Genomic DNA, 16,465 nt, shown 5'->3' on the forward strand with positions numbered 1-16,465 from the left:
TAATAGGTGTGCTTCTTAAGCAACCTCTTAATTTCTTGATCCATAAAATGGGAACATCACAGTATGAATCTCATGGGATAGTGATGAAGATGAAACAAGCTGATGCATGAAGCACCTAGAGAAGTCACCGGGAAGACAGACTCTGCTGTCCAACATACAACCTACCAGCTGTGCAATCACTCTCTTTCTCATATTTTCCACCTGCAAAATGGGGGTAATAGGCAGAGTGACCAATTTCATGGGGTTGCTGTAAGGGTCAAAGGGGTTAATGTGTACAGAGTACTTAACAGCCTAACATATAAGCGCTCCAAAATCAGCTCATAGGCCTTATTATGGTCTCAGTGTCTGTCACAGGACATGTATTCAATCTATGGTAGCTATTGTTAAACTCAAGATTACAGACATGTACGACAAGAGCTGTCTTTACTCTTCATGCTTCTTGCATGGGTCCTCATATACTCTTCTATATGTATACTCTTTGGTATATAGTATATACAGTATCAGTTGACTGACTGATACAACCAGCTATGAAAAAAGATCCCCCACCACAGGCTGCACATGAAAATAGAATAAACTGGTGACATAGCCCAAGCGATAGAGTGATTTAATTTCAAAGCCTTGAATCTCATTAAGATAGTAGCAGAATACAAATACAGTAAACACCAGTTAGTGGTCCTTATCTTTTCTTTAGCTGGCATTTCCAAAGCATCTTCTGAAGCAAAGTATTAGTTTCTCTGGCTTCTATAAGTCAAAATTGCTCAACCAGGTTCTTCAGACACATTGTGGTCATTCATCATGCAAGGAGTAGAGATCCAGACTGCTAGTGATTGTCTGACCTAGAAAGCCATATTCTGCTGGTTCTTGAAGTGAAGCCTTCAGTTCAGGAGCATCCTCATCACCTCAACGTGTCAGAAATGCAGGACCTCAGACCTACAGAATCAGAAACTCTGGAAGTGGGGCCCAGCAATCTGTGTTTTAACAAGCCTTCCAGGGACTTCCAATGCCTGCTCTGAATTAGACTATGCTGATATAGTCTATATCAGAGATGATATTAGAGAGCAAGCAAGTCCCCAAGGAATATAGATCTCATGGAGAACTTTGCTTAAAAAAAAAAAAAGGACCTGCTAATGTCCTATTACCCCAAATCCCCCTCTAATTTTAATGAGGCTGAGGAAAAATGCCACTGTATTCAATCCATTGTAGCTCATCTCCTCAAGATACTTGGGTCTGGCTAGAATCAGCAGATGTATAGCAAATGAGATTTGTAAAAGGGCGTGGGAAAGGAACCACCACAAGGATGGCAGGGACTACAGGGGATGGTTTGAGTCAATTGTATGAATACAACTTCAGTTCTTTTTTACTATCTGCCGTTGGAGCCACCTTCCTGTCCTGGAGAACCACTCTGGGTTCTGTTTCCCTCCCCCTCATGTCACTCAGCTTTTTATCTGTGTCCCACTTCAAGTTGGGCTCAAAAGTAGAGCATTCAGGGGCACCTGGGTGGCGCAGTCGGTTAAGCATCCGACTTCAGCCAGGTCACGATCTCGCGGTCCGTGAGTTCGAGCCCCGCGTCGGGCTCTGGGCTGATGGCTCAGAGCCTGGAGCCTGTTTCCGATTCTGTGTCTCCCTCTCTCTGCCCCTCCCCCGTTCATGCTCTGTCTCTCTCTGTCCCAAAAATAAATAAACGTTGAAAAAAAAAATTAAAAAAAAAAAGTAGAGCATTCATACCCTGTTCAGGTTAGAAGCCCAAAGTCACAAATCTGTGGATCCCTGCTGCACGCAAATGTCGGCCATCACGAAGTCCTCCCCCTCTTCCTACAGCCATCACTTATGTAGAGTGGGCAGGAAATGGCAGGTTAGTCATAAGCTTTGTCACCCAGAGGAATCATTTGAAATGTATTATCACCTAAGGTGTAACTTCTCAAAGGTGGAAAGAGATAAAGTCATTGAGTCTGTCCTCCTTATCCATCTACCACCTATATAATTACAATGTAAAAAAAAAAAAAAACCTACTCCTGGTTCATTGCTTTCATATCCAAAGGTAATAGATCTAAAAGCATCACATGTCCCCACTTAGTATTTGTCACTCAGGTGAAGGAAGCCACCAACATCAGCCTGGCCTCCATCGGCTGGTTAGACAGGACCACAAGAGTCACATCTGACTCACATCTAAATGACTGTCATCTAAAATGTTCTCCCTTCTTTTTCCTCCTGTGAAGAGCTCATTCAAACCCTAATAGAGTTGCTGTTCAAAAATTTCTAAGGAAAGAATCAGATTCGGATTTTAGAATAACGTATCAACTTTGATTTTTCCTCCTCCTCTCCCCCCACCAAATTATAGAATTTTTAAAACCTCAGTGAGGCAGATGTGTGTTTACTTTGAGAAGCAAAAATGTTAACATTTAAACTGAAAGCCTGTTTCAGTTTTAAGGTACTTAATTGCCTTACAGCATATAATAAACTGAGCCCATCTTGTCATTCAACTAATGGAAGGAGTGATAAAGAGATAGGAGCCCAGGACCCTATTCATTTCAGTTTTCCTTTGTACTTAGTTTACTTTGGCACTGTGCCTTATGTGTATTTTACACTTCTTTACATTTTGTACATCCCTGTATGACAAATACTTGTCAAACAAAAACTAAACAGATTTATAACCCCTTAACTTGAAATGAGCCAAAATTGAGCTGCCAAAACTTTATGACTTCATTTTCTTTCATAGTTTTCCACGACATTGGGTTCAAACAGACAAACCCCACTTGAGGTCAAGCAGAGGTCATTTCACTTTCATTACTAAAATATAATTTACAATATGCCAGACCTAAACAAGTTTAGCCTAAAGGGTTTGTATAATGTAAACCATCTGTTCCTCAACAATACAGCTAATTTCCTGCCGTCACTGTAGGGTCTACTGACTGCTTCTTTAAGAGTTTTTATGATTTTTTAACTAGTTCAGGATTTATGTAAAATTTGAAAATGAGTCTATAGTTAAGACACATTTGTACCAAGTAACCTGAGCATTTTAAAAATGCAAATCACTGTGTAAACTGTTCCCCTAAAACTAAGCTCTGAGCAGTTTTTCTGGTAACTTCTAGGCCGGCTGCCGCACAGGTGTTCCCAAGAAAGGTTTTGTGAAATCTGCCATTTTAGTTGCTTTTCCAAAGGGAATCCCCAAATTTGGTTATGACAAGCCCTGGTGAACTGTTCCTTCCTTCTATAGGCTAGAGAGGAGCTGGGACTCTGTGCCATATCGCCCACCGGGTATGGGTGGGATGTGAGAAGACACACTTAGGGTCAAAATGTGCTCTCATGTGTCTGAACAGGGGAAAAGAACAATTAGAAGTCCATAGAGCGACCACACACTGAAGGCTGACCTCACAGCCCTGTGAGGTGTCAGGCCCCAGGCTAAGCCTCCAGAGGCCTTCTGTGTCAAACTGGGATTGCCCGCCAACAGGCTTCTCTGATTTCAGAAAGAAATGGTGTGGCCCAAAACAGAAGGGCTTGCAGTGCAAGTGTGGTTCTTTTGGCTCTTCTGAAAATTCTTGATGCTTTTCAAGCCTCTTTCTCCATGTGCAAAATGCTAAGAGTAAGAGTTCTTTTTCCAAAGGCAAATAGCAGAGAACTAATTTGCTTACCTCAGTGCAGGGGAACGCAGCCCGTCTTAGCTGTGAAGCCCCAGGGGCTATGTGTCAGGCCGATGCCAAGGTCCTGTCCACCCGTCTTCTCCAGACCCCAGAATCCTGGCCAGCTTGTTTCCTTGTCCCATCTGCCACCATCTACTCTTCCACGTGGGTTCTTGCTCCCTCCACCCATATGCATCTCCCAGAATCCTAGAGGAGCAGGCCACATGTCACTCAAATTGTACCCACCTTCAGGCTCCAAAACAAATTCTCTGTTTTGAGATTGAAGATTTTTAAGATTTTAAGGTGTTTTTTTTTGTTTTTACTAATAACTACATGCAAACAGGAAAATATTAATAGGAAATGTAATGCATTTTTTATTTATTTTAGTGTTTATTAATTTTGAGAGAGAGAGAGAGAGAGAGAGAGCATGTGAGCAGGGGAGAGGGGCAGAGAGAGAGGGAGAAAGAATCCCAAGCAGGCTCCACACTCAGTCTGGAGCACAACGCAAGGCTTGATCTCACAACCTGAGATCATGACCTGAGCTGAAATCAAGAGTTGGATGCTCACCTGATTGAGCCATCCAGGTGCCCCAAATGCATTATGAAAAGAACAACAGGGACGCCTGGGTGGCTCAGTCGGTTAAGCGTCTGACTTTGGCTTAGGTCATGATCTCACAGTTCGTGGTATGAGCCCCGCACTGGGCTCTGTGCTGACAGCTCAGAGCCTGGAGCCTGCTTCGGATTCTATGTCTCCCTCTCTCTCTCTGCCCCTTCTGCACTGGTGCTATGTCTCTCTGTCTCTTAAGAGTGAATAAATGTAAATAAATAAATAAATAAATAAATACCACAACATAAAGGGAATTATAGAACACTGGCTAGAAGTACTTAAGGCTATAAATGGATATAAGTCATTTGCATTTACCTCACTTACTGGATTTCTTCCACAATAAGTATAATAAGATTGATTTAAGATTACTTACTAGGTGGAAATTACTTTCATACATTGTTGCATTTAATCCCTACCGTAACTATGTAAATTGCATATCATTTCATGGATATGGAAATAGAGGTTTAGAAAAGTTCAGAAACTCGCTCAACGTCAACCACCTAAGATATAGGACCTACCCCCACAGGATTATTGTCGTAAATGAGTTAATATTTGTTAAGTGCTTAGGACAGTATCTAGCATTTAGTAAATGTTATACAAGTATTAACTAATATTAATAGAAAGCAACATGTCCAAGATGCAAATTCAGATTGGTATGATTCCAAAGGCCACACAGTTTGAATATACTGCACTTCCTATGGATTAGTTCCAGCAGGGGCAGGAAAAGGTAGTAGTCCTAATACCTAATACTCCTTGAGTTTAGTTATGAATTCCTATTTTCCCTCAAAATTTTTTATTGCTCAGTCCCATACCCTTCTCTTTTACCAAAGCCTGGAGATCCTGTTTAGGTCCAAAAGTAACACCTACTATGCCATTCAGGGGACCTTCGCATAAATTGGACTCAATTAGAGCATTAGGAAAAATTGTGATAGAAATCCCAACATCATGCAGGAGAAATTCACCTTGGGTTGGTCTTCCCACGAAAGCAAAATCATCTCAGGGGAGTCTGGGTGGCTCAGTCCATTGAGCATCTGACTCTTGATTTTGGCTGAGTCCCAGAGTTGTGGGATAGAGCCCCACATCAGGCTCCACACCGAGCATGGAGCCTGCTTAAGATTCTCCCTCTCTCTGACTCTCTCTCTCTCTCTCTCTCTCTCTCTCTGTCTACCCTTCTCCTCCACTTGCACGCTCTCTGTCTAAAATAAATGTATGTAAGCCAATTTGACAATAAATTATATTAAAAATAATAAAATAAAATAAAATAAATGAAATGAAATGAAAATTTTTTAAAAAAGCAAATCAGTTTCTCAATAAATATGCAAATAAACATGAATATATTCATTCTTTTTCACCCCTTTCACAAAAGCAGCATGCAGCATTAACTATTCTTTTGCTTTTTATTTATTTTTAATTTTTTTAATGTTTATTTTTGAGGGGGGGGTGGTGAGGAGCAGAGAGAGAGGGAGACACAGAATCCAAAGCAGGCTCCAGGCTCTGAGCTGTCAGCATAGAGCCTGACATGGGGCTCAATCCTATGAAGCATGAGATCATGACCTGAGCTGAAGTCTGACACTTAACCGACTGAGCCACCCAGGTGCCCCGCTTTTTATTTTTGACTTAGCAATAAGATTTGGAGATCTTTCCATATCAGCACGTAGAAAATGTGCTCGTTCTTAAATTATGTAATATTCTATTATTGGCTTTGCCATAATTAATATAACCAGTCTCCTCTAGGTAGACATTGAGGCTGTTTCTAATTCTTTGTTCCTGCAATACTGTAATGAATAGGACTGGATCAATAAGTAAGTTTTAATTTACTGCATGTTTAAAGCAATGTGGTACCATTACTTTAAGCAGAAGTAACTTTCCTGTAAGACATTTCCAAATACAAACCCCTTGAGATCTGCTTTAATGAATAATGAGACATATTTATAATAGGAAATATTATTTGCATGGGCAAATTAATGTTTCAAAATTCTCAGTTTTATTTCATCCTCTTAAGTGAGTATTTTCCTACATGTTTATTTACACTTATATAATTAGGTTAATGGGCATTTTGCCCTGGAAAATCAGCCTTGAACAGAGCTAATCATCATGAATTTTAAATTAATACAATTTGGATTAGAGAAATATTTTTACTTCGTTTTCTAAACTGTTGTTTTAAACTCTGCACAGAGAGCTCTGAATTCCATATGTATTTGCCACATTGCCACCTTTAATTGGAATACTCAGAGCAATCATCTTTTTCTAAAATATTTGAAGTGCAGAGATTATTTTTAAAATCAGTTTATGTATTGGGGCGCCTGGGTGGCTCAGTTGGTTAAGCGTCCAACTTCAGCTCAGGTCATGATCTCGCGGTTTGTGAGTTTGAGCCCCGTGTCAGGCTCTGTGCTGACAGCTCAGAGAGCCTGTTTCAGATTCTGTGTCTCCCTCTCTCTCTCTGAGCCTCCCCCATTCTTGCTGTGTCTCTCTCTGCCTCAAAAATAAATAAACGTTAAAAAAATTTTTTTAATCAGTTTATGTACAAATGCATTCCTTTTATGATCTTTTTCTTAATAAATTCATCTCAAAGTCAGGCTAGATTTGAGGTGAATTTCAAATATTACAGCCACGATCAAATGTCACAATTTAGTATTTTCATTGTGAGCTAGATCCTTTTTCCTGTCTCTTAAGGTCAATTAGTAAACAACCCACTTGTGAAGCTGTAAGGTTATCAATTGGTATGAAGGGCAAATGCCTCCCTTCAAGGAAATGAAATGTGATTGAGAGGACAAAATATTCATAAAAAGAACAGCAACAGCAAGGTAATAACTAAAAGTTAAATAGCCCTTATCGTGTGCCAGGCATCATGTTGAGTACTTTAAAAATGTTAATCTGTTAGAAATTCATAGGAACCCTATAAGATAAGTGCAATTATTATCAATTATTATCATCCCATTTTACAGATGAAGGAATTGAGGTAGAGGATGATTAAATACTGTACCTAGCGTCACACAGCTGGTAAGTGGGAAAGGCAGGATTCAAACTCTAATTGTCTGACTGTGGAGGCCATGCATGTAACCAGCCCCCACACTGCCTCTTGCATGTGGTGGCCTTCAGACACTAAAGCAAAAGGAAGCCAGAGGATGCAAAGATCATAGTGGTCACGAAGAGTTTCAGAAGGAAAACTCTGATGAGCAGAGAGGAGTGGATTCCAAAGCTCCCTACCTCTACTGGGAGCGCTCAGGAGGACAGCCTTTCATTGTGGTTTCTATGGCTTTTCCCACAATAAATATCCTAAGAATAAGAAAGCATTGCAGGAACAGAGGTATTAGGCAAGAATGGCCATGGTGTTTAAGGGTGGTCACTGAGCAGACCTATTTAAATAATGTGATGCTATCATATAGAGAAGTAGCGAGGGTAGGTGAGTTAGGACCAGATCACACACACTCTATGTCCCAGGCTAAGAATTAAGGCTGTATTCTCTCCAGCAGCACCTCTCACACTGTAATGTTCAATGAAATCACCTGGGATCTTCTTGTTAAATGCACATTCTGATCCAGCAGGTCTGAGGTGGGCCCAAGAGCCCTCATTTGTAATAAGCTTGAGAGATGCTGATGTTACTGGTCTCAGAACCACAGTTTGAGTAGCAAGACGGTAGGCTCCAGCAGGAAATTGCCATTGGAGCAGGGGATGTAGATTGGGGGGGGAGGGGAGGGTGGAGTGGAATGATAGACAGTTACCTGTGGCACCTCCTCTAAGTTGTGGCCAGCAATTTTAAAGACTTATAGACCTACGGTGTTTTATTTGGTCTGATTTCTAGAACTTTTCTCTATATGCCCCACCCCTCCTCTCAGATGCCACGATGTCTTGCCTTAAGTGTTTTCAACTACACTTTTCCTTTCTTTCTATACAGAGCAAGGCTAAAGAGCTGCCACTCTCTGCTGTACGTTTTATGGAAGAATTGGGGGAATGTGCCTTTGGAAAGATCTATAAGGGCCATCTCTATCTCCCAGGCATGGACCATGCTCAATTGGTTGCTATAAAGACCTTGAAAGACTATAACAACCCCCAGCAATGGACAGAATTTCAACAGGAAGCCTCCCTGATGGCCGAACTACACCACCCCAATATCGTCTGCCTTCTGGGTGCTGTCACTCAGGAACAGCCTGTGTGTATGCTTTTTGAGTATATGAATCAGGGGGATCTCCATGAGTTCCTTATCATGCGCTCCCCACATTCTGATGTTGGCTGTAGCAGTGACGAAGACGGGACCGTAAAATCCAGCCTGGATCATGGAGATTTTCTGCACATAGCAATTCAGATTGCAGCCGGCATGGAGTACCTGTCTAGTCACTTCTTTGTCCATAAGGACCTTGCAGCTCGCAATATTTTAATCGGAGAGCAACTTCATGTAAAGATTTCAGACCTTGGGCTTTCCAGAGAAATCTACTCTGCCGATTACTACAGGGTGCAGAGTAAGTCTCTGCTGCCCATTCGCTGGATGCCCCCTGAAGCCATCATGTATGGCAAATTCTCTTCTGATTCAGATATCTGGTCCTTCGGGGTTGTCTTGTGGGAGATCTTCAGTTTTGGACTGCAACCGTATTATGGATTTAGTAACCAGGAAGTGATCGAAATGGTAAGGAAACGACAGCTATTACCATGCTCCGAAGATTGCCCGCCCAGAATGTACAGCCTCATGACAGAGTGCTGGAATGAGATTCCTTCCAGGAGACCAAGATTTAAAGATATCCATGTCCGGCTTCGGTCCTGGGAGGGACTCTCAAGTCACACCAGCTCCACTACTCCTTCAGGGGGAAATGCTACCACGCAGACAACCTCCCTTAGCGCCAGCCCAGTGAGTAATCTCAGTAACCCCAGATATCCCAATTATATGTTCCCGAGCCAGGGTATTACACCACAGGGCCAGATTGCTGGTTTCATTGGCCCACCGATACCTCAGAACCAGCGATTTATCCCCATCAATGGATACCCAATACCTCCTGGCTATGCGGCATTTCCAGCTGCCCACTACCAACCGACAGGCCCTCCCAGAGTGATTCAGCATTGCCCGCCTCCCAAGAGTCGGTCCCCGAGCAGTGCCAGTGGGTCGACTAGCACTGGTCATGTGACCAGCTTGCCCTCTTCAGGATCTAATCAGGAAGCAAACATTCCCTTACTACCACACATGTCGATTCCAAATCATCCCAGTGGAATGGGTATCACCGTTTTTGGCAACAAGTCTCAAAAACCCTACAAAATAGACTCAAAGCAACCGTCTTTGCTAGGAGACTCCAATATTCACGGACACACCGAATCTATGATTTCTGCAGAACTGTAAAATGCATGACTTTTGTAAATGTGGTATACAGGAAAAACTAGAAAGCCGTAGAAAAGATTTAAATTCAAATGTTTTTATTAAAGTAAGGTTCTCACTTAGCAGACATTGCAACAAGTATCTTCTGTGAAGTTTAACTGTGTCTTACCAAGCAGGGCAGACAACCAGCCAGAAAAAGAAAACATTGTGGGATTAACACTCCATCAGGGGTACATGACATGGCATTGGGATTGGTACATCTGGTTTCACGTACTAAAAACTGCAAACCAGTGAAGAAGAAAAGAATCTCGTGATTAAATATCAAACCAAAAAGGAAAGTCAAATGGTGCTTTGTGTATTTGCCTCCGTTCGCCATGACTGGTCTCTCCCCAAAATGTATATACCGTAGCATTTGTCTACCTGCTGTTTTATCTTCAGGACAAATGTTCAGGAATTGTGTTGATTCAATTTAGACTCTATGCATTCTTGTATGAAAATGATGTTCAGGATCAATGAGGAAACTGTAGGCAAAATTTGAAATCCCAGATGGAAACGAGCCATAAGACAAGTGTAAGATCCCCTGAGGCCATCTACACAGTGGGGCTTCTTTGGGAAGGTACAGAATGTGCCTCTTTGTGAATCTCCTCTGCTGATCACGAAGGCCTTTTCCACATTATCGTTTTCCACAGTGTGTTTACACGAGCCCTTGAAATAATATAGGGCATCAGACCATAAGAAGGCTAGACGTGGATGCTGGAATTGATTGTTGGTTGATAGTTCACTCCTTGCATTAGAAATGAGGAACCAAAGGAAGCACAGTCAGGAAAATGGTCCCTCGGCCTAGATCAGCACCCCTGGGAGAGGAACAAGGTTTCCCATGGGGCAGCCTCCCGGGAGCTTCCCTGGAACAATAGGATTGAAGAATAGAGGTATGGCTGCAGACCAGCACATTAGTGCTTACAACCTCCTGAATATGAATCTTCCTAGGTGTAGGGGGCCCACCATCAATGGACTCTGGGGAAGTAGGAAACTCTATGACACCAATACCTAGTTAAAGTTTCTCTCACCTTTATTTTTTTCTGATCTGGAAATGTTCATAGATTTTATTCCAGCACCAGGAGTTACGACCATTTATTCATAGCATTAGTTGGAATCCAAAGACTATGAATTCTATTTTGTAAAACATTACAGTATTTTTTTTTAAACACAGGTACTGAATTCTCATTTCAAAGATAACCATGAATTGAAATTTTGAAGCTGGTGAATAGAAGAAACATAATCATTTTTGCCTTAGGAGGGAGGCATCAAATGTGCATTTCATGCCACTTACCTACTAGCCATCTTTTGCCAAGTTTAGAATTCTTATGGGTTTCAAGTTCTATATAGAAAGGAATGTTATGTTAGATTTTTCTCTTGTTAAAAAATAACTCCTTTATTCTAAGAACAATGTCTCAAGGTCTCATTTTTTTAATCATTACTATTTTACAACTAAAGAGACTTACAAAGAGACTTTACAGGATATAAAATAATTCCTGGAAATGATATCTGATGAGGAGAATGTAAAGCACATTGATGTTTCAATTTTGTAAAAAGAAAAAAAATGCAATTAGGATGAGAAATCAAGGAAATCTGTTTACCAAATGTGTTGCAATTTTCCCAAACACTGAATCTTCAAACAATGAACATGGACTTATCGGTACTGTGAACTCAAAGAATTGGCTATATCCAGTTTTGTTGAAACATAAATTAAGAAATATTTTTGTGGCATAAGTAAGCTGGTTCAAGAGCTACATTTCTTAACTTTAGGTAGAGGAGAATATTTGGATCCTTTTGTTGCTATGCAACTGTTTAATGATGAAGATTCAAACCACAATTTTGTATATCATACGACAATCAATTGTTTTCCAAGGATATTTATTATTTTAAGTAAACATGATTTCAGTGAATCTGAGTTTTTCTAGGAGTCCCTTAAAGGGAAATTAGCATTCCGTGAGCCAGTAAAATACGTACTCTGGAAAAACATTACTATGGTAAAAAGTAAATTCAAGTTAGTTTTTTATAAAGAACTATAACATTTATTTTAAACATTTTATAATTACTGAAGTCATTAAGGTGAGCAAACCAAATTTCAAAACCACTTGTAATAATGTATTTTGTGATAGCACTGTGATACTACATAACACAGTCCCTTTTGTATTAAAATGGTATTTTTTTCACAAACTGAAAAATGTCCTTCGCTTTGTTGACAATGTTTTGTAAGATGACTTTATTTTCAGATCTCTTTTTTTTTCCTTATTTTTTCCTTTTTTTTTTTTTTTTTTTTTTTTGCACAAAACTATGTTTATGGTTTGTATCACAGAAGTGAAAATATATCTCTGCATTTTTATATCCGGTCTGTTTCTTTGTTTCCTTTGTTTGTTTCTTTTTAACTCGATATAGATTTCCTTCAAATATATCATGGCGATATTCAGATATCTTGCCCTCCCGTATCTTTTCTTATTTTCACTGCATGCATTTAATCACTGTATTACTTAATGTTTGATCTGTTATTATGGGCATTTCAAGTAGACAAGCATGGATGTAATGACAAAAAGGCTATTTTATATTGAGGATATGTGCATTTGTATTTCACACACCAGCGATGATATTAAACACTGATTACTTTATGCTGCTGTTTATTAAAAATGTTTACCATATAATATTATTTCCTGAATATTGCTATCCTGGAGGTATTTGGGGATTTTAATATTATTTCTCTAATTATTGACATTTCATAGAAAAAGGAATCATAATTCTTATTTACTATAATTCCTATTTCATTGAAATGATTTTTTTTTTTAAGTAGGCTTTTAAAATAGATTTGGGCATTCTTTTGCCACTGACCACAGGTGGAAGGGAAAAGATCCCAATGATTTCATGACCATATACTATCCAACTATATATGGCAAGCTTTTAGTTTTTAAAATCAAAATAATATATTGAATAATTACTTTACAACCAAATGGAATGTAAATATTGGTTTTCAAAGTTGCATCCTTTTCTGCCTTGTTTCCGTGTGAACTTAGACATCAAAAATCATGTCTTCAAACTCTGAAGAAGAAAGAGCTGTGTACATCTTATCATGTTCAACTTAGATTCCAATCATACTGATAAAATAAAAAGAAATGTGGCCATTTAATTGTCACAGCTTATCTTTATGACCTTCTTTGCCCAAAAGAAAGAGTTCCCCATCTGGCAATTAATACACACTGTCAAAGAAAATGAGTATCATTATGAAAGTTCAAAGAACTTGTCCATTCTGCTCTTTAATACAGAAGGGAATACAATAAAACCTTCAGGGCCTTATCCATCTGTTTTAGGTACAGTTCTTGTCACCACCTCAGCGATCAAACTCAATAAAGCAGTCACCTCTCATGGCAGTGAGATGGATGTCAGGTTGGGTTTCTCCCTCTCATGTGAATTCTTCAGTCTGCCCTCAGACTGTGGTCCTCAGACTAGCAGACCTTGGAACTTGTCAGAAATGCAAATTCTCAGGCCCCTCTTTGAAGCCCTGAATCCAAAATTCTGGGGATGGAACCCAGCAGTTTGTGTTTTAACAAGCTCTCCTATGATCTAAACATTGAGGTGGCGAGTGGTGGGGTGGTGGTGGGGGGGGGGGGTGTGGTCATTACATCCTTAGAAATGTATGTGTAAGCATTTAATAACACATTTGCCACTTTGGTTCCCCTTAAAGAAAATCAAGTTTTAGTGAAAAATTAAGCAGTAAAATCCTTTTGCTTTAACCATTTGACAATTGGTTATATGCTTTGTAGCTGTTGTCTTGGATAGAGAACTAATAGCCCCAGCCTTTGACAAGACTACCTTGTCTAGCTCCGTCGAGACCGCTATTCTTGGGTAGTAATCAAAAGCTTTTTCCTTCATGTGGACAAGCTCAAAAGACTTGGTCTCTTAGTGTACTTTCTCTGACTCCTTGCAGCGATGATTAACACAACTAAAAGCGCTCTCCTCTGTGTTGCAACTTCACACAGTCCGGGTCAGGGATAGGCTGCTCTTTCTTGGGAGGAAGAAAGATCTGGCTCCTAGAAAGCATCAGGCAGAAGCAGCTGCAGAGGCTCCCCTCTCCCCTGAACTTCCTGTGACAACTTGACCCACTTGGCTGGATGCAGTCACCTGTGGCGCATTCCACTGTGTTCTTTTGCCAGTTGCAGCCCATCGGACCTCGCTGGCTGGCTGTGAGTGTTTCTGTGCTCCCCACAGCCTGTAGAGACTGAAAGCTCTGAAGGAGGACAATAAGGAGCCACGGGAGGTGCTAGGGGTGAAGCTCATACTCTTAATTTATATAGCATTTTTTTAGGGCAATAGTTTAAAAGCTAAGGAGAAAATGCTAGTTTAGAAGAGAAGGAACAAGGGATCACATGCCTAAGAGGAACTTGTTTGCAGCCAAAATACGACTGCACCTGAAGTTTGTTACCATAAATGCCAAGAGTACTAAGGAGTCTGTTAACTCGGAGGAAGGAGAGACTTACAAACCATCAGAGTTCTCAAGGTCATCGTAATCCCCTAGGAAATTAGGCGGGGAAGATTTAAAAAAATGGAGACATACAGGGAGAAAGTCTGCTGACATATTTATGACTAGCTGAATCATATGCGCCTATGAAATGCATATTCACAAACGAGTACTATAACATTTGCTGACAAGGCCTGACACGGTGCATAGTCTCACCAAAGTGACCAGGTTAGTAAATATTCTTATCTGGGAATGGTAAAGTTGGGAGAAAGGCCCCTCTTTAAGATTAGATAGGACATCCCTTACACTTTGAAAAAGGCCAGTATCCTGACATGCTGAATAAAGATAATTCAGGGAATATTCCACTTGAAGGAGAGTGGTTCTCAATATCAGTCTTTGTTGGACATGTGCTCTTGACCAAAATCCACATCCCATGCAAAACAACAGAACTTGCTGCCCACGGTCATAAATGAGTGCTAAAGCTCTCCCTGACCTTAGAGGCATGTGGATTTTGCAGCAGAAATAGGGAGAGGTCAGGCTTCATCCTACACCAAGTGGTCCTTGACCAATGCAATCCTTGGACAGAGAAACGGTCATTTCATCTGTCATCCGGGCCTATTCTAATACAATTCCCTGAAAGGTTTCTTTTGAGTCTACACCCATTAAGATCACTTACTTGAAGGAGACTGAAACACCCCAATTGCGTGATCTAGTTGTTAACTAAGAATCAACCTAGGAAGACTAAAACTAATAATCAGGCAAAATGACAGTACTTATTTGTACTTCCCAAATTCACTCTGGAAACAGAGTGTATTCATTGTATTGGTCAGCTTGGCTGCAGTCATACCTCCAAAATCTCAGGGACTTGCATTATGTTTACTTCTCATTTCCATCAGTCAGCAGAGGTAGGTCTGGGGCTGCGGCCCTGCTCCCAGGTCTTGGAAGGACCAGCTGTTCTTATGGCCTGGGGAAAAAAAAAAGAGCAAGGGGCAGAACTGAAACATGAGCACTTGAAAATGTTCTGCTTGGACGTGCTGTATGTCACGTCCTTTTCTCATATTCTCCGGGTCAACACAAATTCTGCAGATGAACCTAACTGTAGGACATGGATGTATCTCACCCTGCTGAGAGGCAGTGCAGCCATACCCTCACAGTCACAGGTAGGGATATAGAATCTCCTTGCAGGGAAGGGGGCAAGTAGTTGGGAACAAGAACACAATCTCCACTCAGCTGAAGCCCTGGGTGGATGAAAGAGCAAACCCACAGCACCAGCACCCTTCTCTCCTCTTGCATTCATGCCAGATGTCACTAATAGATGTTTTTCCAGCAGACTCAGAGTTAGCCTTAAAATTTTCAACATACTGCCCTGGATAACCTACTAATCAATCAGAAATGGTAACAGAGATGAAACTTACTAGCCATCTCTGCATTAGAGCAATAGTTGTCAAAGCAGCTTATCAAAATTAGGGAGATTCTGAAAATTATAACCTCAGAACCATCCAAGAATGTACCAGAAAAGCTACCTTAAAATCTCTTATAGGGGCACCTGGGTGGCTTAGTTGGTTAAGTGTCTGACTTTGGCTCAGGTCATGATCCCATAGTTTGTGGGTTTGAGCCCCACATCAGGCTCTGTGCTGACAGCTCAGAGCCTGGAGCCTGCTTCAGATTCTGTGTCTCCCTCTCTCTCTCTCTGCCCCTCCCCCACTCGTTCTCTCTCTCTCTTTCTCTCTCTCTCTCTCTCTCAAAAAAAAAATAATGAAAAAATCTCCTATAAATTCCTCAGATACAGCATAAAACACTATCCTTAGCCCTCCTTCATGGGACCCGAATAAAGAGACTGGGAGAATACAGCGCATACTTTTTAAGTGTTCCTGCAAAGGATCTGGATAACCTTGAGTAAGTAAGGGAATGTCAATTTCCTTATCAGTAAAATATTGTAAATGTAGCATAGAGGTTAGGAGTAAAGGTTCTGATGTCATACTGCCTGAGCTTAAATCTCTCTTTCACCCCTTGGTAACCATGCAAATTGAGACAAGTTTCTGAACTGATATTTATTCATCTGTGAAAGTATCTGCTTCCTAGGATTGAAGCTAATTAACCTAAATGAGCTAATTTATGTAAGCTGCAGAGAAGTGCACCTGACACAAAGTTATCAAAAAATAAAGTCTAGATAATTTTATAATTTTTCTAGGGTATCTGTCTTTCAGACTTGCTACAAGCATTTAATGAGAATGTATTTATTTTAAAAATTGTCTGGCACATAGTAGATGCCCAGAAAGTGGTAACGTTGCTATTATTCAATGTGTTTAAAACAACTTTTATAAAGAGATACATTATTTTCTAATGTGGTAAGATATTTAGAGGTCAAAGTATTCCACCTAATTATTCATGCACATGCTATAATGTAGAACACCCAAGATTAGTGCCAATGAGGTG

General features: G+C 40.5%; 1 protein-coding gene across 1 annotated transcript in view; it reads left to right on the forward strand.

Moving 5' to 3' along the window:
- Positions 1–12,685, forward strand: part of ROR1 (receptor tyrosine kinase like orphan receptor 1) — a 179,309-nt gene extending 166,624 nt beyond the window's left edge. Inside the window, exon 9 of the mRNA XM_032594084.1 lies at positions 8,119–12,685. Coding sequence (XP_032449975.1) covers positions 8,119–9,546 — 1,428 coding nt within the window. The 3' untranslated portion in view covers positions 9,547–12,685. The remainder of the gene's footprint in view (positions 1–8,118) is intronic.
- Positions 12,686–16,465: the final 3,780 nt, after the last annotated feature.

This window comes from Lynx canadensis, chromosome C1, assembly GCF_007474595.2.
Source record: "Lynx canadensis isolate LIC74 chromosome C1, mLynCan4.pri.v2, whole genome shotgun sequence".
NCBI lineage: Eukaryota > Metazoa > Chordata > Mammalia > Carnivora > Felidae > Lynx > Lynx canadensis.